Genomic DNA, 23,984 nt, shown 5'->3' on the forward strand with positions numbered 1-23,984 from the left:
GTGCACTCATTGATGGCTTCATGTATGTACCCTGACCTGGTTTTGAACCTATGACCTCAGCACCCCCCCGGGACGATGCTCTATCCACTGAGCAGCCTGGCCAGGGTCCCTTTTTTTATTTAAACATCCATATTATTTATCATTTTGGCAAGGTTTTTATTGCTTTTATAATCAGGTAAACAATAAAGACATATCATTGAAAACTAAAGAATAAGATAGTGAAAACCACCTAATCCAGTAAATTGGTCTTTAAAATAAGAGAAAGGACACGTGGGGAAGTTGAGGAGGAGAGAGTGACATACATGTACTTTTCTCAGACAGTGTAGAATAATGGAATTGAAAATTCTCATCTCATTAGTTGGGAAAAGGAGAAGAGAAGAAAGAAAAGGAATACAATGAAAAAGTGGCTTGACAGGAGCCTAAGGTGAGTGCATCTGGTATCCTCCCAGAGAGGAGACTTCAGTGTTGACTTTAAAACGGAACAGTAAAAACACGGTTTGTTGTCCAGAGCTCGCACTGTCAGTCACACCCTCCTTGACCTGTTTCCTCCTTCCGCACATTCAGCATCTGCTCTGGGCCGAGCGTCGACTGTCCCAAGAATTTCTCTGTTAGCTTCTTCTCCCTGCCTGTGAATGCCCAACCCTTCTCGAGGTTTTAAAAATAAAATAACATCTTATTACTCCCTGCAGCTTCTCTTTTTTTTCTTCACATTTATTTTGATATCAGGCTACTTGGGAAACCATTATTTATTGACTCCTTTCACGAGTATTTACCACTGTGTGGCCAGCAGAGTGCTAGGCTCGGAGAGCAGGGGGGAGCCGGCAGGCGTGTGTCTGCCTGCTGGATCTTACGTTCCGGAACAACAGAGGGACCATCGCTTCTGTCTCCTCGTTGCGTCCTTGCTTCTTCTGTGCTAAAACACAAGGCCTTAAAAACCTACCCTCTGTCGGTCTTTCCCAGAACTAGTTTGCTTGTTCTCTTAGCAGCAGTTGACAGCACAGCCTGTCTCCTCTGAAGTCCATGCCAACTTCGGCCTCTGTGGCATTCATTGTATGTCTCCTCAGCTGTCCTCGACTTCAGCCTTGACGCTCTCCTCTCTCAGAACACGCTCTTCTGTAACAACTTTCCTCTGCTCTCCCAGGGGCAGCCAGCATCTCCTGGGCGTGACTCCTGCATCGCAGCATCCAACCTCCGCCTCACCCAAGTGTGCAGGCATCAGGTTTCTCACCCTCACCCACCGCTCCCACTTGCGTGCCTTCTGGCACCCTGATTAAGGAGAACATGCGCCCCCCTCGCCCTACCACATCCAGGCCTCCTGCTCTCCTGGACATCTGCTTTGTGTTTCTTTGCCTTCTCCTGCATCTTCATTCCTGACATCCCATCTGTCCTTTGCTTGTGTTGAGTTTCCTCTTTCACTTGTTCTTGGCACAGGTCCCCTCCCTTGTATTGGCGTCTTCTAGGTCTCTTCCTGACTTCTTCCTTGGCTCCCTGGTGGCTCTCCCTGCCTCTGGTCTCTCTTCCCGTCACTTGTCTTATGAATTGCCCTCAGAGAAATCACCCCGGAGCACAGCTCTTGCCCTCTCCGCCCCTTCTCAGGGATGCTCAGTGGTTCCCACCACACCCTGAGGAGAGGCAGAGCGCTGGCTGAGGCTCTCCCTCCAGGCCGCCTGTCAGACTGCTCCCGTCTTTCCCTTCCTGCACCCAGTTCTTCAGCCTGATGCCGTTCTTCACTCCCAAATTCACCGTCCGCTTTCCTGCTTCCTTTCATTATCCTTACAGCCTTTTTCTCATTACTCTTTTTCTCATTTTTTACCTGTTTCTTGTTTCTCTTTTAAAGTGCAACTCAGATGCAATTTTTCTTTATTCTCCATTTTAAATTTTATTTATTATTAAAATAATAAATTTTATTATTTTTTTATTTTTAATTATGGTTTACATTTATGGTTATTCTATATTTGTTTTAGATGTACAGCAAAGTAGTTAGAAAATCATGTACTTTTAGAGTGGTCTGCTGCTTCAAGTATCCGCTTGGTCCCATATATATTTATCTTGATATAGTGACTGTATTCTTTATGCTGTAATTTACACCACTGTGGCTAGTCTGTAACTACCGATTTGTACTGCTTAACGAACACCTTCACTTTTTCCACCCAGGCCCCCCAAGTCATCTCCTTTCTGACAGCTGTCAGTCTGTTCTCTGTATGAGTTTGTTTCTGTTTTGTTTGTTTTGTTCATTCAAGTCCATATATAAGCAGAATCATATGGTACTTGTTTTTCTCTATTGGACTCATTTCATTTAGCATATCCTTCAGATGCAATTTTTTCTATGAAGGTCTGTGTAGTTCCTTTCTAGGCTACAAGCCACCTTTCCAGCCTTAGAATTTTTGTAAATTTATGGGTATTCCTGTATGATAATCCTTTTAATTGTTTGTAATTTCATCATATCTTTCTTCCTTGACTGTGGACTTGTGTTGAGGAGGGGCATCCTGACACCTTGCAGCCATTTCAGGCACCTGAACCAACTCTTTGAACATAGTTTAATAAATATCCATTGGAGGGATGACTTAGAAGTCCATTTAGTTGTTTATTGGCATTGACACAAAATGTAGACCTCTGGCTGGCAAATTATATAGCTAGTGAGTCTCTTTCTGCCCACTGTGAATAAAGTTTTATTGCAACACAACCGGGAAACAACCTGCATCGTCTACAACTAAATGGCCCACAAAGCTCAACATAGTTACTAACTGGCCTTTTACAAAAGAAGTTTGTCTACTGCTAGTCTAAATCATTGTCCACACTTCCAAAGAATAGCATATCAATTGTGAACGAAAGTCTCTTGCTTTGATTTCCTGACATATCTATGTTGTCACCATAATTAGGGAGATAGAATTTATTTTTTATTACCTTATTTAAAATGAAGTATTAATATAATTAATTTTGTTGTAAGAATGTTGTAGACTGCCAAGTTAACTATAGATTTGATCTCTAATTTTCTGACATTAGGATAGAAGTTACTGGTCAGGCTTTATATAATTAAAATGACCCTTAAAATGTGTTTGGTATTCTTCATAGAGGTATTCTGCAAGACCCGTGCTGCCGGAAGTACGCCAGCCTTAGAAACCTCCTTCATTCTGGCTGCGGAAGCAGCTGCGTGGTCAGGACCGTCAGGTGCCCTGTTCTTCAGCTCTGCAGATCTGGAGAAGGGTGGCCATGTGTTGCCAAGGTCGAGAGGTACAGTTTTGTGAACCCTCAGTTTAATAATACCATGTTGTCTTTCTTTTTTTTTTCTTTCTAGATGGGCGTATGGTCATCCAGGATATTCCGCCTGTCCCCAGCAGAGGGCACATGGAGAACACACCTGATTTGGTTTCTGACTCCGCCTACTACAGCAGCTTTTATCAGCCACCTCTGTTTCCTTACTACAACAATCTGTACAACTACCCGCAGTACCCCATGGCCTTGACTTCTGATTCCTCTTCCGGGGACATGGGAAACCCACTCGGGGGATCCCCAGTGAAGAACAGCCTTCGGAGCCTCCCAGCACCTTATGTACCTGGTCAGACAGGAAACCAGTGGCAGGTAAGATGTTACCCAGAGAGTGAACTGGATACATGAAAACCACACACACACAGGCACATGCCCAACTCAGCTCACAGGTATATATGCGTATTATATGAAATGTGTAAAGAATTTTTCACTCTACACATAAGGTCTTTTAACACCAGAAGTTGTCTGCAGGGCGTTTTAAAGAAATATGTATATATTTGTTTACTTTTTCAAATTTGACTTTCCTCAGTTTTCAGTGTCATTTTGCATGACGACCTAGCTGACCACTGTCAGATTCACAAGCGGCTTACGATAGGAGGCCTCCTCCCACCCTGCCCTCGTTTTCTCTGAGCAGCATAGGAAATGCTGGGTGCAGCCTTCTGGGGGGCAGTGATCTTCCTGATGAATTTGTACCCTGGGAGGGAGACGTGCTGTAATCTGTATGTGTGCGTGGAAGAGGGTAAGAGGAGTTAGGTTGCTGTTGTGCTGGGCCGGCATGGTATGTTTTTAGCTGAGTATGGTGGTCAGTCATACATACTCTCAAGCATTTTAAGTACTGTGCAGTGAAGAACTTTCGATATCTGGAGTAAAACAAAGCATTTTACATTATTGGGGAAGGAGTGTTTACCTGGGACTGTTCTACTCCCTCAGTGTTGACCATATCCAACATGCCGGTATTTTAGAAGGAATTTTAAGGCACTGAAAGCATTTACAGGCGGGATTAACCACATTGTGGGAATGAGTGTACGCATGAACACTTGGACTCAACACTACCAAGACCACCTCCATCCATAAGATGTTACGATTCTCTGTGATAAGTGTTCTTATTTTGGATGCATTTACTATAGTCAAGCTTTCTCAGCTGGGCATGGATTGCAAGACAAATGCAACTTACATATTTGGGAGTTTAGGGCAAATCTTTGACTTTATTATGCCAACTTTTTAGAAATGTGAGTTGAGGCCCTGGCAGTTTGGCTCAGTGGTAGAGCATCGACCTGGCATGTGGAAGTACCAGGTTTGATTCCCAGCAAGATCACATAGAAGTGACCATCTGCTTCTCCACACTTTCCCCTCTCCTTTCTCTCTGTCTCTCTCTTCCCCTTCTGCAGCCAAGGCTCCATTGGAGCAAAGTTGGCCCGGGTGCTGAGGATGTCTCCATGGCCTCCGCCTCAGGTGCTAGAATGGCTCTGGTTGCAGTGGAGCAACAGCCCCAGATGGGCAGAGCATTGCCCCCTAGTAGGATTTCCAGGTGGATCCTGGTTGGGTGCATGCAGGGGTCTGTCTCTCTGTCTCCCTGCTTCTTATTTCAGAAAAATACCCCCCTCCCCCAAATGTGAGTTGAATTTTTTTTAGCAATTCTATTCCATTTTCCTTTATTTAGGTGTTAGGAAGTTGTTAATATTCAATTCACCCTACTTTTTGGATTCTTTTCCTATCCTTAGGGATATGTCAGCTTTAATCCCCTGCAGCCAGTAACTCGATTGGTTTGAGTGTCGGCCCCAGGTGCTGAGGATAACTTGGTTGGTCTGAGCATTGGCCCCAGGCAGGGGTTGCCAGGTGCTCTCGATTGGGGTGCATGTGGGAGTGTGTCCCTCTATCTTCTTTCCTTTCACTAAGAACAAAAGAACAAAAAGAAAACAAAACAAAAAAACCTAAAAGCATATACAATGATTGTGATGGTGCTAATTTTGTGCACCCATTTTCATGCATTTTATTTTTAGAATTATGCTGTTTAAAAAGGGCCCTTAATGCATTGGTGTTAGAATGGAGGGGTAATGTGAGTGTTAATCAACCGAGCTATCCCACCAGGGTGATTTGTGGATCTTTAAGCTGGATGGCTGTAGGCCTTTCAAACTGTCATTTGGATTTTATGATTTGGGGTGTGTTCTAGGTTGATTCTAACAAAGACGTTCCGCTCTGAAAGGAGAAGGGAATATTCTGTAGTTATTAAAAACAAACAAAAATAGCTGATTCTGCAGATTCCCTGAGAGAGTGTGCCAGTTATCTGGCTGCTTCCAGACTTTAGAGATACAGTGGGAGGGTGTCTGAACCTGTTGGCAGATGAGAAAGAAAAATCTTGTGTTTTCTTTAAGAAAGACAGCTCACGATCAGCTCTACCTCTGTTTCTCTTCCCTTCCTTTCTCCCTTCTCTTTTTCTTCCCCTTTTGCAGCCAGTGACTTGATTGGTTTGAGTGTTGGCCCCAGGTGCTGAGGATAGCTCGGTTGGTCTGAGCATTGGCCCCAGGCAGGGGTTGCCAGGTGCATCTCGATTGGGGTGCATGTGGGAGTCTGTCCTTTATCTCCCTTCCTCTCACTAAGGACAAAACAACAAAAAACAAAACAAAACAAAAAACCCTAAAAGCATATACAACGATTGTGATGGTGCTAATTATGTGTATTTAGATGTAAATGTTATAAAGAAATATTAAATAGTGAACAATTAGAGATAATACTTTGTGTGTGTGAGAGGGAGACTGAGAGGGAGGCAGAGAGAGAAAAAAGACAGAGACAGGAACCTCGATCTGTTCCTCTATGTGCCCTGACTGGGGATTGAACCGGTAACCTGTGCACCAACCAAGCTATCTGGCCAAGGCTTTATTTTTTATTGATCAATTGATTTTTAAGGAGACAGAGAGAGGGAGAGAGAGGAGAGAGGGAATGGGAAACATTTATTTTGTTGTTCCACTCAGTCGTGCATTCATTGGTTGCTTTCTGTGTGTGCCCTGACCGGGGATCAAACCCACAACCTTGCTGTTTAGGGACTACAACCGACTGAGCTAACCAGCCAAGGCTGAGATAATACTTATAACCAGTGTTTGAGGAGGAGGAACTGGATGGCTCACATTCTAACCAGACTCACTAGGTCAGAAGTGTCTGGCACAGTGAGCTGGGACAGGGCTCCCTTGGCCCTGCTCTTTCTGCTGGCTCAGAAAGGCGCTCTGATTCTGCTCTTTGAGGAGTGCTTTGCTCCCGTGTGGTAGAAGCTTCCAGGGGAGGGCCAAGTGCAGAGCCCTCCCACCTTGGGCGTTGCCGTGCTTTTCTGTGCCCTTTGTGGAAGGTGCCTCACAGCTGCACCTGGAGAGCGCCGGTGCCCCTCTCTCCTGACTGCGTCTTCCCTGGCTCTGCTGCCCCAGCTCAGCCGGAGGTGCCCCTCTCTCCTGACTGCGTCTTCCCTGGCTCTGCTGCCCCAGCTCAGCCGGAGGTGCCCCTCTCTCCTGACTGCGTCTTCCCTGGCTCTGCTGCCCCAGCTCAGCCGGAGGTGCCCTCTCTCCTGACTGCGTCTTCCCTGGCTCTGCTGCCCCAGCTCAGCCGGAGGTGCCCTCTCTCCTGACTGCGTCTTCCCTGGCTCTGCTGCCCCAGCTCAGCCGGAGGTGCCCCTCTCTCCTGACTGCATCTTCTCTGGCTCTGCTGCCCCAGCTCAGCCGGAGGTTCACCTCTCTCCTGACTGCGTCTTCCCTGGCTCTGCTGCCCCAGCTCAGCCGGAGGTGCCCCTCTCTCCTGACTGCGTCTTCCCTGGCTCTGCTGCCCCAGCTCAGCCGAAGGGCCTGAATCCCAGGCACTGTCTCCTCCATCCGCTTCCTTGACTCTGTTGCTACGACCCAACTTCCTGTCTGCTGGAGCGAGTCACTGTGTTACAAGTTACCCCCTTCCCTTGCTGCTTTGTGTATCAGTGCGTGTTGAGCAAGCAGCACGAATGTTTTTCAACAAAAGCTCTTCTCTGATTCCTAGAGAAAAAATAGACTAGTGTAGATCATCATAATTTTTTAAAGCTAGACCTTAGAAATTAGTCGGGAGGATATGGTATTGAATCATTTTCAGAGAAACTGTAGACTTGAAACTTCATGTAATAAGTCTCCCTATACAATCAAGCAAACTGCAAATAATTACTGAGCACCTACTAAGTGCAATACCTATAAAAAAAGAAGTACAGCAGTCTCCTGGGTCAGCACCCCAGAATCCCAAGGCTCTTTCTTGTTAATGTCTGCATACTGACAGCTGCTTCAATCGCTTCAGGTCTGCCCCTCCAGCCTGTGCAGATTGGTGGCCCAATCATAGATTCCTGTCCCTTTGCGAAACAGGAATAACATTTGTGTCACTGGTACAAACTCACGATGAATGGCTGGTTCCACTGACCAGCGGCTCAATTTCACTTCTGCATTTAATTGCCTGCAAAAGCTGTTTATTGCCTTGTGCACTCCTCCACGGCAACATTATCTCTTAAATAAATGTGTTGTACCAGGTTGACAAGGGAGAGGTGCATTATCAAGTGAGCAGAAATGAATATGGGAGGACTCGGAGCTCTACCTGGGAATTCCTTTGCGTCCCTGTGCCAGGCATCTTCTTGATTGCTTTTCAGAAGCTTGTGCCATGGGAGTGTAGAGTCACATTCAGATCACGGTTAGGTTGTGGTCAAATGGCCACACAAGTGACTTTCCATCCTCTGGTGGTTATTTTGGGCTCCGTCTGAAACGGCGCCTGATATGCTTGCCTATTAATGATTAGGCACCTCACTGGCATGCATTCATGTATTAAATAAACATGCACGGAGGTCCTCCTGTGTGCTAGGAAACCTATGTCTGAACCAAAGAGACAAAAAGGCCAAAGGTGAGTCTTAGGGGAAGGCTGCTGTTACCACCTGGCAAATGAGAAGGGAAGTTAGGGACCGTGTAAGTAGCCTGGGTTTGAAACTAAGAGACAGGAAGGAGATCGGATTCTGGCATCTGCTCCTTGGAGCTCAGAGGAAAGTACCCCCTTGTGAGCATTCCTAGGATGACCCCCCAGCACCTGGTGTTCTTTATCCTATAACCAGCAACTCCAGAACAACCTGTTAGCTAACAAGAACGTTAAGAAGTGACTCGCTGAGCTTGTGCTCCGTGGGAGTGGCCGTAGCCCCTCCACTTCTGTGCCCTGGTAGCTTGGTAGCTTCACAGGTAGCTTGGTAGCTTCACAGGAGGGTCCACCTGTGAGGGGGGCAGGATCTGAGTCTAAGGTTTCAACCTGACTCCCAGTCCTGGGGAGACAATTATAATTAATAATCATTATTTAAAAAATATTTCCAAATTTAAAAATAATGGTATGTCAGGAAGAAGGTAGAATGCAAAATACACTTCCATTTTTTTTTTAATCTTTTATTTATTCATTTTAGAGAGGAGAGGGAGAGACAGAGAGAGAGAGAGAGAGAGAGAGAGAGAGAGAGAGGAGAGACAGAGAGAGAGAATGGGGGGAGGAGCTGGAAGCATCAACTCCCATATGTGCCTTGACCAGGCAAGCCCAGGGTTTTGAACCGGTGATCTCAGCATTTCCAGGTCGATGCTTTATCCACTGTGCCACCACAAGTCAGGCTACATTTCCATTTTTAAGATGAAGAGACTTCAGATAAATTCTTGTACTTGTCTCAGGTCACCAAGCTGCACCATCAGGTCCCGAGGACAATGTGCAAACTCCTGGGTAATTCTGCACTGTGAAGGTTTTAGCCACTTGTCTGAGGAGCACAGCTGTTAATGGAGAGCCAGGCCCTAAACCTAGGCCTTCCTGCCCTTGGGAACGGGCTCCAATAGGCTGCCCACCCGATTCCATTGCCCAGGTCTCTGACAGGTGAAACTGGATCTGGGTTCCATTTTTATTGCTCATTATCTATATCTGGACAGACACTGGCTTTTTCCTCTGGAAAATAAAATGGACAGTTTTCAAGTAGACACAGGAAGGGTTTATAAGAACATATCCAGTTTAAAACATTTAAAGCAATTTCTTTTCTCAGAAAAGAGTAATTAAACTAGATAAAGTATTTGACTTGGGCTATTAGGGCTAACAATCATAATTTGGTCCTTCCTTCCTTCCTTCCTCCCTTCCTTCCTCCCTCCCTCCCTCCCTCCCTCCCTTCCTTCCCCTTTTTTATAAGGAATGCTAATAGCAGTGCCCTGTGGTGGATGCAGGATGTTATAGAGAAACAAGAAAAACGGGACAAGTGGGGTTTTCCTAAAGCAAATTTTTTTTTTTAATAAATTTTTATTAATGGTAATGGGATGACATTAATAAATCAGGGTACATATATTCAAAGAAAACATGTCTAGGTTATTTTGTCATTAAATTATGTTGCAAACCCCTCGCCCAAAGTCAGACTGTCCTCCGCCACCCTCTATCTAGTTCTCTGTGCCCCTCCCCCTCCCCCTAACTCTCTCCCTCCCTCCTTCCCATGTCCTCCCTCCCCCCACCCTTGGTAACCACCACACTCTTGTCCATGTCTCTTAGTCTCATTTTTATGTTCCACCAATGTATGGAACCATGCAGTTCCTGTTTTTTTCTGATTTACTTATTTCACTCCTTATAATGTTATCAAGATCCCACCATTTTGCTGTAAATGATCTGATGTCATCATTTCTTATGGCTGAGTAGTATTCCATAGTGTATATGTGCCACATCTTCTTTATCCAGTCTTCTATTGAAGGGCTTTTTGGTTGTTTCCATGTCTTGGCCACTGTGAACAGTGCTGCAATGAACATGGGGCTACATGTGTCTTCACGTATCAATGTTTCTGAGGTTTTGGGGTATATACCCAGTAGAGGGATTGCTGGGTCATAAGGTAGTTCTATTAAAGCAAAATTTTTAATTATATAAAGCCTAACCAGTAACTTCTATCCTAATGTCAGAAAATTAGAGATAAAATCTATAGTTAACTTGACAGTCTACAACATTCTTACAACAAAATTAATTATGTTAATACTTCATCATGGTTTTGGAGGGGAAAAGCCTTTCCCTTTTGGAGGTCAGTGGCATCTGAGCTGCTGTGAGTTGGGTGTGCCCATCAGCGATCACCAGCTTATATTTGGATTTTTAATACCAGTTCAGGTAAAACAGTGTGAGTGTGCACGTGTGCTTCACTTAGAAGGAAGCCCCAGACAGTCTCACCTTGCCCTCCAGGCAGTCTGTCATGTTTAGTACTCATAAAGATACCCTTCACACTGCTGATTTATGCTGAAAGTATCCTAATGTTTCTGACAGATCATGTGTGACAGGAATATAATCCATATTTCTTGGAGCAGCTAATCCAAGTGGCTTATTTCCCGATACTGCTGATGGGGCTATATCTCTTGGTGTCTCAGCCATTGAGATTCTGGTGGCAACATATTGTTTGTGGGTCACTAGTTTTGTCTAAAACAGTGGGTTGGAACAGAGTAGCAAAGGTTAATTAAGTTTGTCTATCAAATTGAGAACAGATATGGATGCCTCTGTTGCTTCTGGTCCTAAAATCAAAGTTCCTGAGTGTGTGATTACAGACATCGTTTCCTCTCATTTGCAGACTCTCTCTCCCCAAATTCTTATTTTATCTCAAAGCAGTGAAAACATGAGGAGTTGTTAAAAGCCATAGGCAGTGATTAGGTCTTTATAGCAAGCAGTCATTAGTTTTTTTAAATTTTTTTAAATTTTATTTATTAATTTTAGAAAGGAGAGAAAGAGAGAGAGGGACAGAGAGAGAGAGAGGAGAGAGACAGAGAGAGAGAAAGGGGGAGGAGCAGGAAGCATCAACTCCATATGTGCCTTGACCAGGCAAGCCCAGGGTTTCGAACCGGCAACCTCAGCATTTCCAGGTCAACGCTTTATCCACTGCACCACCACAGGTCAGGCAGTCATTAGGTTTTTGTAAAGATATCTTTATATTCAGATATCTTGATGTAAAATGGAGCAGGGAGAAGCTTCTGGGTCCAATTGCTTTGAATTCTGCCTTCTGTCTGCAGAACCAAGTATTTGACCTCTGAGCTGTTTCTTGCTATGTTGATGATTACATTATGGTGACTCCATGAGATGACAAGTCTCTAGAGCAGGGGTCCCCAAACTTTTTACACAGGGGGCCAGTTCACTGTCCCTCAGACCGTTGGAGGGCCCGACTATAAAAAAAAACTATGAACAAATCCCTATGCATACTGTACATATCTTATTTTAAAGTAAAAAAACAAAACGGGAACAAATACAATATTTAAAATAAAGAACAAGTAAATTTAAATCAACCAACTGACCAGTATTTCAATGGGAACTATGCTCCTGTCACTGACCACCAATGAAAGAGGTGCCCCTTCTGGAAGTGCGGCAGGGCCGGATAAATGGTCTCAGGGGGCCGCATGTGGCCCGCGGGCCGTAATTTGGGGACCCCTGGTCTAGAGTATCTCTCAATAAATGCCCATTTTCTTCCTCTGAAGTTCCATTAGTTGTATAGTCAATAACCAACATTTTCTCAGCAAAGTTATGTTAAGAATGTCACCATTGCAAGCCCCCTCTGTCCAGCTTAAGCAGTGTTCTGTAATGCATTCATAAAGTTGAGACTGGAGAGTTTTATGCCTTGATAATTATTAACCAAATGTTAAAAATACAATTTTTGTCATTCTCCCTTTCCACCAGCTTGTTTATTGAAGTTCTCTTTCCTATTGTTCCTATCGGCTTTTATATAAATGATGCTGGCATTTCTGCCTGGCTATGTATATATGACTTTTATTGGGTTTGTAGCGTAGAATTGTGAATCAGAATAATACAAGTTTCTGACCCAGGAGACAGCAAATCTTCCATAGATTTGTGATCATGAGGAAGGTGCTGGGCTAGTTCCAGCCAGAGACTGTCTGTAAACAGACTGCCCTTTCTTTTGTGAACACAACAAAACCCTTCCAGGTTCTAGAAAAAGGAACCATCTCTTTTGCAGGCAGCGGGGGTGGGGGTGGGGGTGGGGGGTAGAACGGGACCATCTTTAACATTTGGCTTTCTCTTACTATGTACCTGTTTCTTTAAGTTCTAAATTATTTTTATTAACAAGCTAAAAAATCACAATAATAACAGTATATCACCATTTATTTTTTGTTTCTATTAAGTACTAGCTGTTATTATTGTTACAATAGGGATATACACAGGTATATTATGTACCTGTTTTTAAAGGTCCTCACTTTCATTTATTTGATTTATGTACAATATCTTTCAAACATTTTAGACTGAGACCCACAGTAAGAAATGTTTTATATTGTGATCCCGTATATATTTATACATACATATAAACACAAAATGAAGTTTCATAAAACAGCTCTTACCCATACTATATACAATGGACTCGCATATTTCTAGTGTAATCTGTTTCATTCCAATCCTTGCCATACTGTTTTTAAAAAAAGTTTTCTGATTCCAACCTGCTGAATTATTTTGGGGCCCACTAAATGGTCACGATGCTGCATTTTGGACAATAGTATCTAGAGGAATAAACTTGATTCTATCAGTGCTACTAAAACAGATAGTAAAAATCACCACTGAGTGACACAAGTGAAAAAATTAATTTTTTTAAATGGGGAAATAGTCACATCTTAAATGTGTTTAAAATAAGAACAAGCAGAATGGACCAGTTAGATTTCATACAAGAATGATGTGATCCTTATTCTAAGATTTCTGGGAATTGGAGAGAGGACTTGCTTTATGTTATAATAGTCAGTTTTGGTTGTTTCTAAATGACTTCCTTATTTTTCCATGATGCATCTTATAACTCGTGTGTGTGTGTGTGTGTGTGTGTTTTAATTTTCCCACTGATTTGAAGGGATCGAGGGAGGAAGAGAGAGAGAGAGAGAGAGAGAGAGAAGCATCAGCATGTTGTTCCTCCTAGCTGTGTACTCATTGGTTGCGTCTCATAGGTGCCCTGACCAGGGAGCAAATCCCTGACCCCGGTGTGCTGGGATGATGCTTTATCCGCTGACCTGACTTGCCGAGGCCTGTGTCTTTGTGTGTGCTTTTAAATCTGCTCTGGTGTTACTCCCAGCCTGGAGCTGAGCTCCTTCCTTTCCTTCTCTTTGAAAAGCTACTCCCACAGTGTTGTTTTGCTTTTGCACAGCATCTTAAGTGTTCTGAAGCTTTGGGAAATGGGTTTTCAGCTGAAGCATCTTAGATGTATCATTTCTTCTTTTTCTTTCTTTTTTTTTAGATGATTGTTTCTTAAATCGTTTGTTCTCTTTGAAGCCATATGGCATGAGCCTTCTGTTTCTCTTCCCATCTCTCTGTATTTTCCCCTCCAGCCTCCTTTCTGAAAAGGAAGAGCATCCCTTCCATTTCTGGACAAACAGCTCTTGCATCCTTCAGCTTCTTTAAGTGCCCACCCTCAAACTCAGTACCTCCCTCCTTTGCTGGTTGGAGGTGTCCATCCAGTTTTGCAAGAATCCCTCCCAGCGGCCAAATGCCCCACAAGGGAGTTGGAGGGCATTTCATAATATGAACACCTAAGAGAAAGCAAGATGAGCACAGTGCAGTGGAGGAAGTGGACGTCGTTAGGAGAGAGAAAACGAACGCCCAGAGGTCGAGGGACAAGGAAGAAGGAAGGGACCGACTATGGCTGTAGGGAACACGCTTGTGCCACATGACTCAGCATTTGCCCTGTTCTTCTTTCTGTAATCTCTGAAATGTGCACGATAACAATTATTTTAGCCTGTATGTTAAAAGTAATTCTTTTTAGCTGTGCTGTGTGGAGTCTCAGATGAATGAGGTGCACATTTCAGGAGGTGAGAGGTGAATGGGCACTTGCTTTGCAGGTAAAGAACTTGCACAGGTAAGGTCTGTGGATCAGTATGCTCTCAGTGTGTGGTTAGGTGAGTGTGGGAGTAGGGATCCCATTCAGAGGCTAGAAAAGGAGCTTCTATTAAAACTAAAGAAATCCTTTAACGAGGGCAAAAGTCAACCCTAGCCTTCACTCTTTTTTTTTTTTTTTTTTTTGTGACAGAAAGAGGGACAGATAGGAAGAGAGAGAGATGAGAAGCATCAATTCTTCATTGTGGCTCCTTAGTTGTTCATTGATTGCTTTCTCCTATGTGCTGTGACTGGGGGGCTCCAGCAGAATAAGTGACCCCTTGCTCAAGCCAGTGACCTTGGACTCATGCCAGCAACCTTGGGCTTCAAGCCAGTGACCTTTGGGCTCAAGCCAACAACCTTGGGCTTCAAGCCAGTTGTTGGGGACCGAAAAAGCAAGAGGGTTTTTGGAGTTTAGGTCTTTGGGGGACAGAGGTGTGGGGAATTGGCTGTAAGCTGACAGTCTTCCCAACCCCCGACCTCACTTGCCTGATTAGGTTGCAAACAGCTGTTAAGCTGTGGTGCTGGACTGTTTTTACTCGTCCTACCCCCTCAATGTCCACCGGAAAAACTGGAGGCAAGTTTCTTCTATCCTGTTTTGTGTAAACTTAAGATGTTAAGTATGGTGGGGTTTTCTGCAGTTGGTAAAATTCTTAGATTGCCTTGGTAACATAATCAGAAATCTCATTGATTTGCTAATGACCCACTTTGCCCTATAAATAAGGCAAGATGCAGTTTTTGGGCGCGATCTGTTTCTGCTCTCAGCTTTGCAGAGCCTCCAGAACCCATTCTTTAATTGTTTAAGTGTATTTTCTTAATTCCGCACCATTCCCACTCAGGACCTGGAATTACTAGTCGCGCTGGTTCGCGACAGCCAGTGACCTTGGGCTCAAGCCAGTGACCGTGGGGTCATGTCCAAGATCCTACGCTCAAGCCGCTGACCCCATGATCCAGCAGGATGAGCCCGTGTTGAAGCCAGCAGCCTTGGGTTTTCGAACCTGTGTCCCCTGTGTTCCAATCTGATGCTCTATCCACTGTGCCATCACCTGAGCAGGCCGTAACCTTTACTCTTCAGATTACCAGGAGATATAGCATTCCACAGTGTGTGAAGAACCCCTCCCTTTTTATAAAAAAGGCTTCTGTTGGTAAAACCAAAGGTTCATCCCAGGTGTGGGTTTTGCAGTTTAAAAGACTGTAAGCCACGTGTCAGTGCCAAGGGTATCTTCACACTATTTGCTAAAATGTCAGAGTTTGCAATTAAGAGTTCTATCCTTAGGAAGACTGTTCCCTTTTCTCCACCAACTCTTTCTTTTTTTAATTTTTAATTTTCTTTAAAGAAAACATAAAACTATTTTATTTTTTAAAGATTTTTTTCCATTAAATTTTTTTTTTAATTTATTGTGTTAACATGGATTCAAGTGTCCCACTCAATATAACACCCTCACCCCTCTCCACCCACTGAATTCTGTGCTGCTGAGCCATGATTTATAAAACAATTGGACAGCATTTTGGTCTTCAGGAATCTCTTTCAGCCATGACCTGGATGGAGCATTCAGTTCAGTGTGAGACCAGACTCTCTTCCTAAAGTGTTAACACACAATCAATAGTATTTAAGAATATTTTTAAAAGGAAGTGAGGTCTAAGATTTTTGTTTTGTTGGGATTTTATTGTTACTATAAACAAAGGGTGACTAAGGATATAGAAAAAGGAAACCAATGGTTCAGATTTATTGTTCTGTATGTTCTCAACAGTTGAATGAAATGAAATCCAGCGCTCTTGGGTTTTCCTCCAGGGTTATTATTAGCACCGTGCATGTTTCCTGCAAGCCCAGCTCCCATTCATAGGTCCTACTCTGGCTCAGAGGCTTGGGGTGGGTAATAAGTATATAAAACATGCTTCTTGTTTGCCAGCTACCACATGTTAATAATAATAGTAGTTATAACTCACTGGAATCCTGGGTTTTTAGGTTTTACTTTGCTTGTTTAAAAAAAAATCTAGAGAAGAACAAGGCAGTATTGCATAAAGGAAAAAAATACATTCTTTTAGCAGACCTGGAAAGTTCCTTTAATTTGTGGGCACCTCTGTCCGTCAGTAGAACTTGGCTGTTTCAGTGGGGGTCAAGGGTTGAGCACAGGGGCTGGTAGTATTAGGTAAAGTGGCACTAGTGAATGTTGGGTTGGACAATTCTTTGTTGTGGGTCTGTCCTGTGCATTGTGAGATGTTTAGCAGCATCTTGGTGTCTACTCATTACATGCCAGTAGCAGCTCCTCACCCCCAGCCAGTTGTAACAATCAAAAGTGTCTCTTAACTTTGCCAGATGTCCTCTGTGGGACAAATTGCCCTTCATTGAGTACTGCTGGCTTAAAGTAAAACAACAAATTTCAAAGGTTTCTTTGTTTACCCATTTTGTGTAACTCAAGAGTAGCAGGACTGTAATTTTTTTTTTTAAGTTAGGAACAAAAAAGGATTTAAGGTTCTAAATTACATTTGGCTACACCTTTCCTGGGTTTTCTGAGTGAATCACCATTCAGTTTTACCTTCATGTTTCAGAGGTTTACAATGTGCACTTAGAAATACATAGAACCAGCCCTGGCCGGTTGGCTCAGCGGTAGAGCGTCGGCCTAGCGTGCGGAGGACCCGGGTTCGATTCCCGGCCAGGGCACACAGGAGAAGCGCCCATTTGCTTCTCCACCCCTCCGCCGCGCTTTCCTCTCTGTCTCTCTCTTCCCCTCCCGCAGCCAAGGCTCCATTGGAGCAAAGATGGCCCGGGCGCTGGGGATGGCTCCTTGGCCTCTGCCCCAGGCGCTAGAGTGGCTCTGGTCGCAATATGGCGACGCCCAGGATGGGCAGAGCATCGCCCCCTGGTGGGCAGAGCGCCGCCCCATGGTGGGCGTGCCGGGTGGATCCCGGTCGGGCGCATGCGGGAGTCTGTCTGACTGTCTCTCCCTGTTTCCAGCTTCAGAAAAATGGAAAAAAAAAAAAAAAAAAAAAAAAAAAAGAAATACATAGAACCATACTTCTTTCTTTTGTCCAACTTATCACGTAGATGACTATTTGAAGATTATTCTTCCACTGGGAAGGAGCTGACGTGATTGATGGATAGTCTCAGTAAGTTCACATTTTGATAACTGCAGATGGAGTCTGACCCTTTGTATCTTTTTCTTCTGCTGCTGAAAGTTGTTTATAGCTCAATGATCTTGGGCATTCACTGGGGAAATTGAATATTTGCATTCAAATAACTCAGTTTCCATTTTCAAATAATCCTTGTTATCTGACGCTTTCTAAAAGCAGAAAAGGTTTTAAGGGGGAGGGGGAATAAACATGTATGGATTTGATATTGTCTTTATTTTCCAGCAAGCTTTAGTTAGAAGATAAAAACCCCTGTAGTTTATCTGAGTCGCTTTTCAAATACTATACATATTGGTCTTCGCAGCAGTTGGCCAGTCTATTTGTCAGTTAGCCTTTGGCATTTTTTAGTTAACACTGGAGATGTTGGGATTTCATACTTCTGGGGGTGTGGGAAATATAGGGGTGGGAAAAAGTAGGTTTACAGTTGCAATACAATAAATAAATAATAATACAAGAATAAACTGTGTTTCGTGTACTCACAACTGTAGACCTACTTTTGCCAATGCCTGTAGATAGGTGACTCTAGTTGTAGGTAACTGTAACTGGTTCTCAGTCTTGGTTTCAATTAGAATTACTTGCAGAGCTTTGAAATAACCCTGGGCCCAGGCCGAATCCCAGACCAGTGAAGTCAGATGCTGGGGTAGAGCCCAGACCTCAGTGCCGGGTCTTCTCCTCCCTCCCTTCTAGTGCGAGTGAAGGTTGAGAAAAGGCACGTTTTTTTAAAGGAAAGTTTAGAAAAGTAAAGCCACACCCATTCATTTACTGATGGTCTCTAGAGACCCGGTGGCTTGGAAAACCTAAAATATTTGCTGTTTGGCCATTTACCAATAATGTTTGCTGACCCCTGCTCTAAACTCAGAGTGAACATTTTTCAAATACTTTGAAAAGAGGCTTGATACAAAATTTATAGTAAAAGGAAAAAAAACCCCAGCAGTTTGTGGAAGCTGTCACTTTGAGTAGTTCTGTCAATTTTCTTGCATGTGGGGAGAATTGAAAAGCATTTTTTTGAAGAACTGACTTGAACATCTTGTCACACCAGAGGGAGATATGACCAGCTCTGCACCCAGAGGGGAGGCATAGTTATTTATGTTAGGACACTTTATGCCTCAAAGTGAGCATTTTTCTAATAAATGTTCATTACTTAGATTGTGTCGTCAACCTAAGGGGGAGGCCTGTAGAGGCGGAAATGTTTCTCTCACGCAAAGTGAGTTTGTGTTTGTTGTTACTGCGGTAGCTATTCTATATGGTGGCCAACCCCTGGGAAATAGAAATTCCCTTAGTTCTGAGGAATCTCATGTATGAAAAGAAAATTAATGAAAATTTTAAAATGGTGTCATTTCTACCTTCCCTTTGTTGAGATGGAAATTTGATGACTGTAAACAGTTGGTTAAAAGAGTTGGAAGGACCTACTTTGTTCATGTCCCTAAGGGCTCTAAGTACGAGAGAAAGGATCATTTATTCTAGTCCCTTGTTACCAGGGAGAGGTTTTTGAACCAACAGAATTGGCCCCTCCTGGGAGGGTGTCAGACTCAGCCCCCCCCTCCCACTTACTGAGTCAGAATCGGCTTTTTAACAGGAGCCCCAGGCTGTTTTTTATACAATACATGTTAGGAGAGCACTGGGAAGCACTGCTCTCACTGACTATGGGTCAGTGCAATAAACACGTTGGTCATCACTTCCCTCTTTAATGATTTAATGATTTCACGGCTCCTTAATGGCTCTCCTGACTGGGGCTTACTCGTTCAGGGCAGCCAGTGTCTCCCCTTCGGCTATTTTCCAGCGTTACTTGCATGCCCTCTTGTTTAGTAGAGATTTATAGGATGGTAGAAAATGAAAATTGGATGATTGAGCTGGAAGGGATACCGTTTTATACAATATATGCTTCAGAAAAACAAAACAGTAGAGGATGGAAGGAACTTGCCAGATAACCTTTACTTGAAAGATAGTTATTACGTGGTACGGGAAAGGAGTCTTCTTTGCTTCTACAAAAAGAAGTAACCCACTCATCAGGCACACGTTGGTGCTGGGCAGTTGGGAGGGGCAAAAATGAACTCCTTGAGCTTCTCGAAATAGCACACAGAAATCAAGGAGTTAGACATTTCCACCAAGCAATGCCATGATATTCAAAGTATGCTGCAGGCTATATTACTTGAGGAATTGTCCAAAATTAGGACATTCAGAGTAAGATCTTAAGGAAGCCCAGTACCTAATTTTAACCTGTCAGGCTTTGTCAAGTTAGTAATATATATATATACATATATATATTTTAAATCAAGTAAGTAGCTTACTAGAGATTTGATTGAAAAGCATGATTTGGAATTACTCCTTAATTCTTGAAAAGAATTGGTTTATTCTGAACATGCCCTTAGATTGACTTTTTTGGGGAGGATAAAATTAATACCATTTAAATTTAGTACTTCTAAAGAAGTATAAGTAATTGAAGTCTAGATGTTCTTGCTATGATGATAGATCATGCATTTGATGCATCTGCACTAGGATGTGTGTGTGCAGGAAACATAACAATTCTAGGTGTTCTCAGAAGTGGCCAGGAAGATCCAGGGATTGCAAGTGAGGTATTCTAAGCCTGCAGTTCCTGTCTCCTTAGCTTTGAATGAGAGACAAAAAAGTTCTGTGAACTGTTCTTACACAAAAGCTGCCCCATGATCCGTCCCAAAGGCCAGATCTGAATGCCACAAAAAAATGCACGAATGCCCAGTGTCAGCGGCTCTCTCCTTTTGGAGGGACAGCATATGATCCCTTCTTCCTTCTCTTCTGTCTTCCAAATCTCACTTCATTATCTTGCTAGCAGGATCCAGATCACCTCCAGAACCCTGGTGACAGGAGAGTCTGAGAAACGGAGATAGTAGACTTGTTTCTTGTTATAGGGGAGAGCATAGAAGGGGGTGGGCAAGCACCACACTAATGAAAACAGCTAATCTTCACACTGTTTTCATGTTGTTTTTTAAAAGACAGTCTCCTTTGAACACAGTAAGGTGACTAAGGTTAGATTCCAGTTTTACTCATGAAGAAAAGGGAGGATGTTAAATGACTCGCTGCTGGTCAAGCAGCCAGTGTCCCAGCAGATTGTGTCGGGTCCTAAACCACGCTCTCCCATTTTTTCTGTCTTGCTCTCATTAGTACGTGTTCATTGGGCATCAGATGACGAGATGGAATTTTAGGGGTGCTTTAGTGGGGTCCTCAAGATAGGAAAGGCATCTCAGAATGCACACTTTGGTGTTTTCAGGGTCATTGTACTGGAGGGCATAGTCATGGTTGAGGGTACTTCCAACTGAATAGGCTATGCCCTTAGTTTAAAGAATTAGGCAAAAGATCTGGAAACATCCCAAGTGCCCATTGGTAAGATGAGAGGATAAAAAGGCTGTGGTACATTTACACTAATGGAGTTCTACCAGCTGTAAAAAAAGAAGGAAAGCTTCCTTTTTGAGACAGCATGGATGGACCTGAAGATTATTATGCTAAGTTACGTAAGCCAGTCAGAGAAAGGCAAATACCATATGGTCTCAGTTATATGTAGAATTAATGAACAAAATAAACTAACAAAACAGAAACAGACTCATAGATACAGAAAATAAACTGACAGCTGTCAGAGGGGATGGAGGTTTAGGGGACTGGATGATAGAAGGTAAAGGGATCAAGCTATACACACACACACACACAAACACACACACACACACACACACACACACACCACCACCACCCCACCCCACCCCACCCCACCCATAGCCAAAAGGAAAGAGGGGTGAGGGGCAGGTGGAAGTAGGGCAAAGGGGAGGATGAGAGACTTGGCTTGGGGCAATGAGCACATGATGTAGTGTGCAGGTGAGGTTTTGTTGAGTTTCACACCTGAACCTGTACTCCAATAAATTTAATTTAAAAATATAGATAAAAGAATTAGTTCTTGGAATGATTGTAAAATGCAACTTTGGCCTCAATATATTCCCCCTTTATTTATTTTTTTAAAGCCAATGAAGACCTCAGAGAACCGCCACCCCATGAGCTCCCAATACAGGATGCATTCTTACTACCCACCACCCTCCTACCTGGGCCAAAGCATGTCCCAGTATTTCACTTTTGAAGAAGGTCCTGCTTACCCGGAAGCCAAACCTAGCGGTAAGTGTCTGGTTTCACAGGCTGAAACCTCTGTTCTTGGGTACAGAGGGGATGGTGTCCAGCACTGGGGCTCTGGCTCTCCTTGAGAAATGACCAGTGAGAGCTGTTGGGAAGTTTATTGCTATGTGACTCTCATAGAAGTATCCTTTAAGGTATTTTGTTATAGAGTGATTTTGCTTTGCTAAAGTCTTAGTATTACCGTATTTCTTTTTTCTGTGTACCTGGAGTGACAAGAGTAAATGAGAGACTCTCCTCTGAAGCCAAAATTGTGTTTACTTGAGGTTCAGTATGAAATGCAGGGGCACTTTAAATGTGGTTCCAAGTCCCAATAGTTCTGGTAAAGTGAATTTCTGTATATTGAATATTCGTTTTCCAAAAAATTTTCTATTTTAAAATGAAAGGTGGTATATATATCATTTGGGGGAAGAAATAAAATAACCCAATAAAACATTTTTGAATACAATAGATCTCAGGGTTTATGTAGTAGCAATGCAAATAACTGATAAAATGGCTTAAAGTAAAAAATGACTGTTTAATGAACCAAAGTACACAATTGCTCAACTTCAGTTTTAACCTTCTCCCCAACATTTACACTGTGGTGACAGACAGATCTTTTCATGCCTGTGGTGTTCCCAGGTCCTGTTTCTAAGTTCTTTATAGTTAAGCATCATCTTTTGATCTAGGAAATTGAGAGGCATACACATTTGAGGCAGTGAGTAGAAATCAGGGCAATTGTGAATGACTTGGTAGAGAAACTTGGAACTTGTACTAAATAAAAGAAGTTTGTTTTTTCAATGACTTGACTTTCTATAGAGAACTTGTTTCTTTGTAAAGCAAGTGCTTAGAGAATGAGAATCAGAACCATGCTTTTGATTTCCACAGTGAAGTCTAAAAATGCTGATCAAGTTATACTTTATTTACCATACTAAAATAATTAAGAAACAGTTTCATTAACATGGTATGTATAGGTTAAGTAACTAATCAGTGTGAATTATAGAGGGACTGAAGTACTCATTGTTGATTATACTTTGACTTTTACTAATAATCATATTTTGTCAGAGTGGACAAACACCAACTCTGCATTATAACTATTCATACAGTATAATACATGCCCATGTGGTCTTTCTTACATACTTCCTTTGATTTTATATATATATATATATATATATATATATATATATATATATATATGTCTGGATTATAAACTCTTTAAGGATAGAGAACGCATCTCATAGACCTTTTTATCTGCTACGATGCCTTTTGTTATTTATTGGTTGAGTGATGAATGAATGAACAAATGAATGAGTAAATGAATCAGGTATTATTTTTAAGTAAGCTTGTCTTGTAAGGAAACTTAATCCTGAATGGTCAGAATCCTAATTGTCTGATGGAATCAGTGAACAATTTAGAGAGGAAGCCCTTAAAGAAATGTTTATTCATTCAAAAAATCAGAATGAAACCTACTTTCAGGAAGGAATTGCCTGAGCTTCTTTCTCCAGGAATAATGGAATATTTTTAGAAGCACTGACATTCTTGAGACAAAGGTGTAAATTCAGAGGAAGGCAATAAGACAAAAAGATAAGAGGAAATTGGCTCTGGCCGGGTGGCTCGTTGGTAGAGCGTTTGCCCTGTATGTGGAAGTCCCAGGTTCGATTCCCGGTCAGGGCACACAGAAGATGCAACCATCTGCCTCTCTACCCCTCCCCCTCCTCTCTCCCTCTCGCCCTTTTTTTCTCCTCCTCTCTCTATCTCTCTGTATCTTTATCTCTCTCCCTCTCTTCCCCCCTCCTGCATCCATGGCTTGAATGGTTTGAGCAAGTTGGCCCCAGGTGCTGAGGATGACTCCATGGCCTCAACAGAGGTGCTAAAATAGCTTCAGTTGCTGAGCAGTGGAACAGTAGCCCCAGATGGGCAGAGCATCACTCTTTAGGAGGTTGCCGGGGTGGATCCCGGTCGGCGTGCATGTTGATTGCCTGTATGTCTGCCTGCCTGCCTCTCACTTAATAATAATAAAAGAAAAAGATAAGAGGAAATTTATTGGGGCAGAGAAAAATGAATGTGAAGAGGAGCATTAGGCATTTGAATTTATGGAAGAAAAGGAAGAGACTCAGAAGGCAAAAAGATTCCGGTCAGGACAGAAAAGACCAGCTGCACCAGTGTTAATAAGGAAGGACTGGGTGAAGAACACCTAAATTTCTCAAAACTTACCTGATGCTATGTACATTTGAAAGTGGGTTAGCCTTGCGTAGCCCTCTGACTCACTAACAACGAGCCCGTGGGCGGGGAAGACTTGCAGTGGGATCTCAGAAACACCTGTTTTAGAATTGTCATGGAGAAAGAGAATATGAATAGAAAAAAATCCAAGTCTCAGCTAATTTTTAACAGAAGTATGACTTTACGACTTCAAAATGTGTGGTATCATATGCTCTACATTGCATGAAATTTTTGTAGAGCTGGTGGGAAGGGAAGAGGAATGAGAAAATTGTGTTTGGGCATCCACAAGGATGTCATCTCTTGGGGCATCGGGTCCTCAGTTTTATCATCAGCACTGACACAAGTGAGAAGCTTTCAGGGGCAAATTGGGCCCTTAATGGGGTTGAGGT

General features: G+C 43.0%; 1 protein-coding gene across 2 annotated transcripts in view; it reads left to right on the plus strand.

Annotated features, from left to right (window-relative positions):
* The window catches only part of DMRT1 (doublesex and mab-3 related transcription factor 1), a 127,202-nt gene that overhangs the window by 41,487 nt on the left and 61,731 nt on the right, over window positions 1-23,984 (plus strand). For both annotated transcript variants that reach the window (XM_066365680.1, XM_066365679.1), the window contains 2 exons: window positions 3,296-3,579; window positions 21,234-21,381. In XM_066365680.1, coding sequence (XP_066221777.1) covers window positions 3,296-3,579; window positions 21,234-21,381 — 432 coding nt within the window. The remainder of the gene's footprint in view (window positions 1-3,295; window positions 3,580-21,233; window positions 21,382-23,984) is intronic.

Source organism: Saccopteryx leptura, chromosome 2, assembly GCF_036850995.1.
Source record: "Saccopteryx leptura isolate mSacLep1 chromosome 2, mSacLep1_pri_phased_curated, whole genome shotgun sequence".
Lineage (NCBI taxonomy): Eukaryota > Metazoa > Chordata > Mammalia > Chiroptera > Emballonuridae > Saccopteryx > Saccopteryx leptura.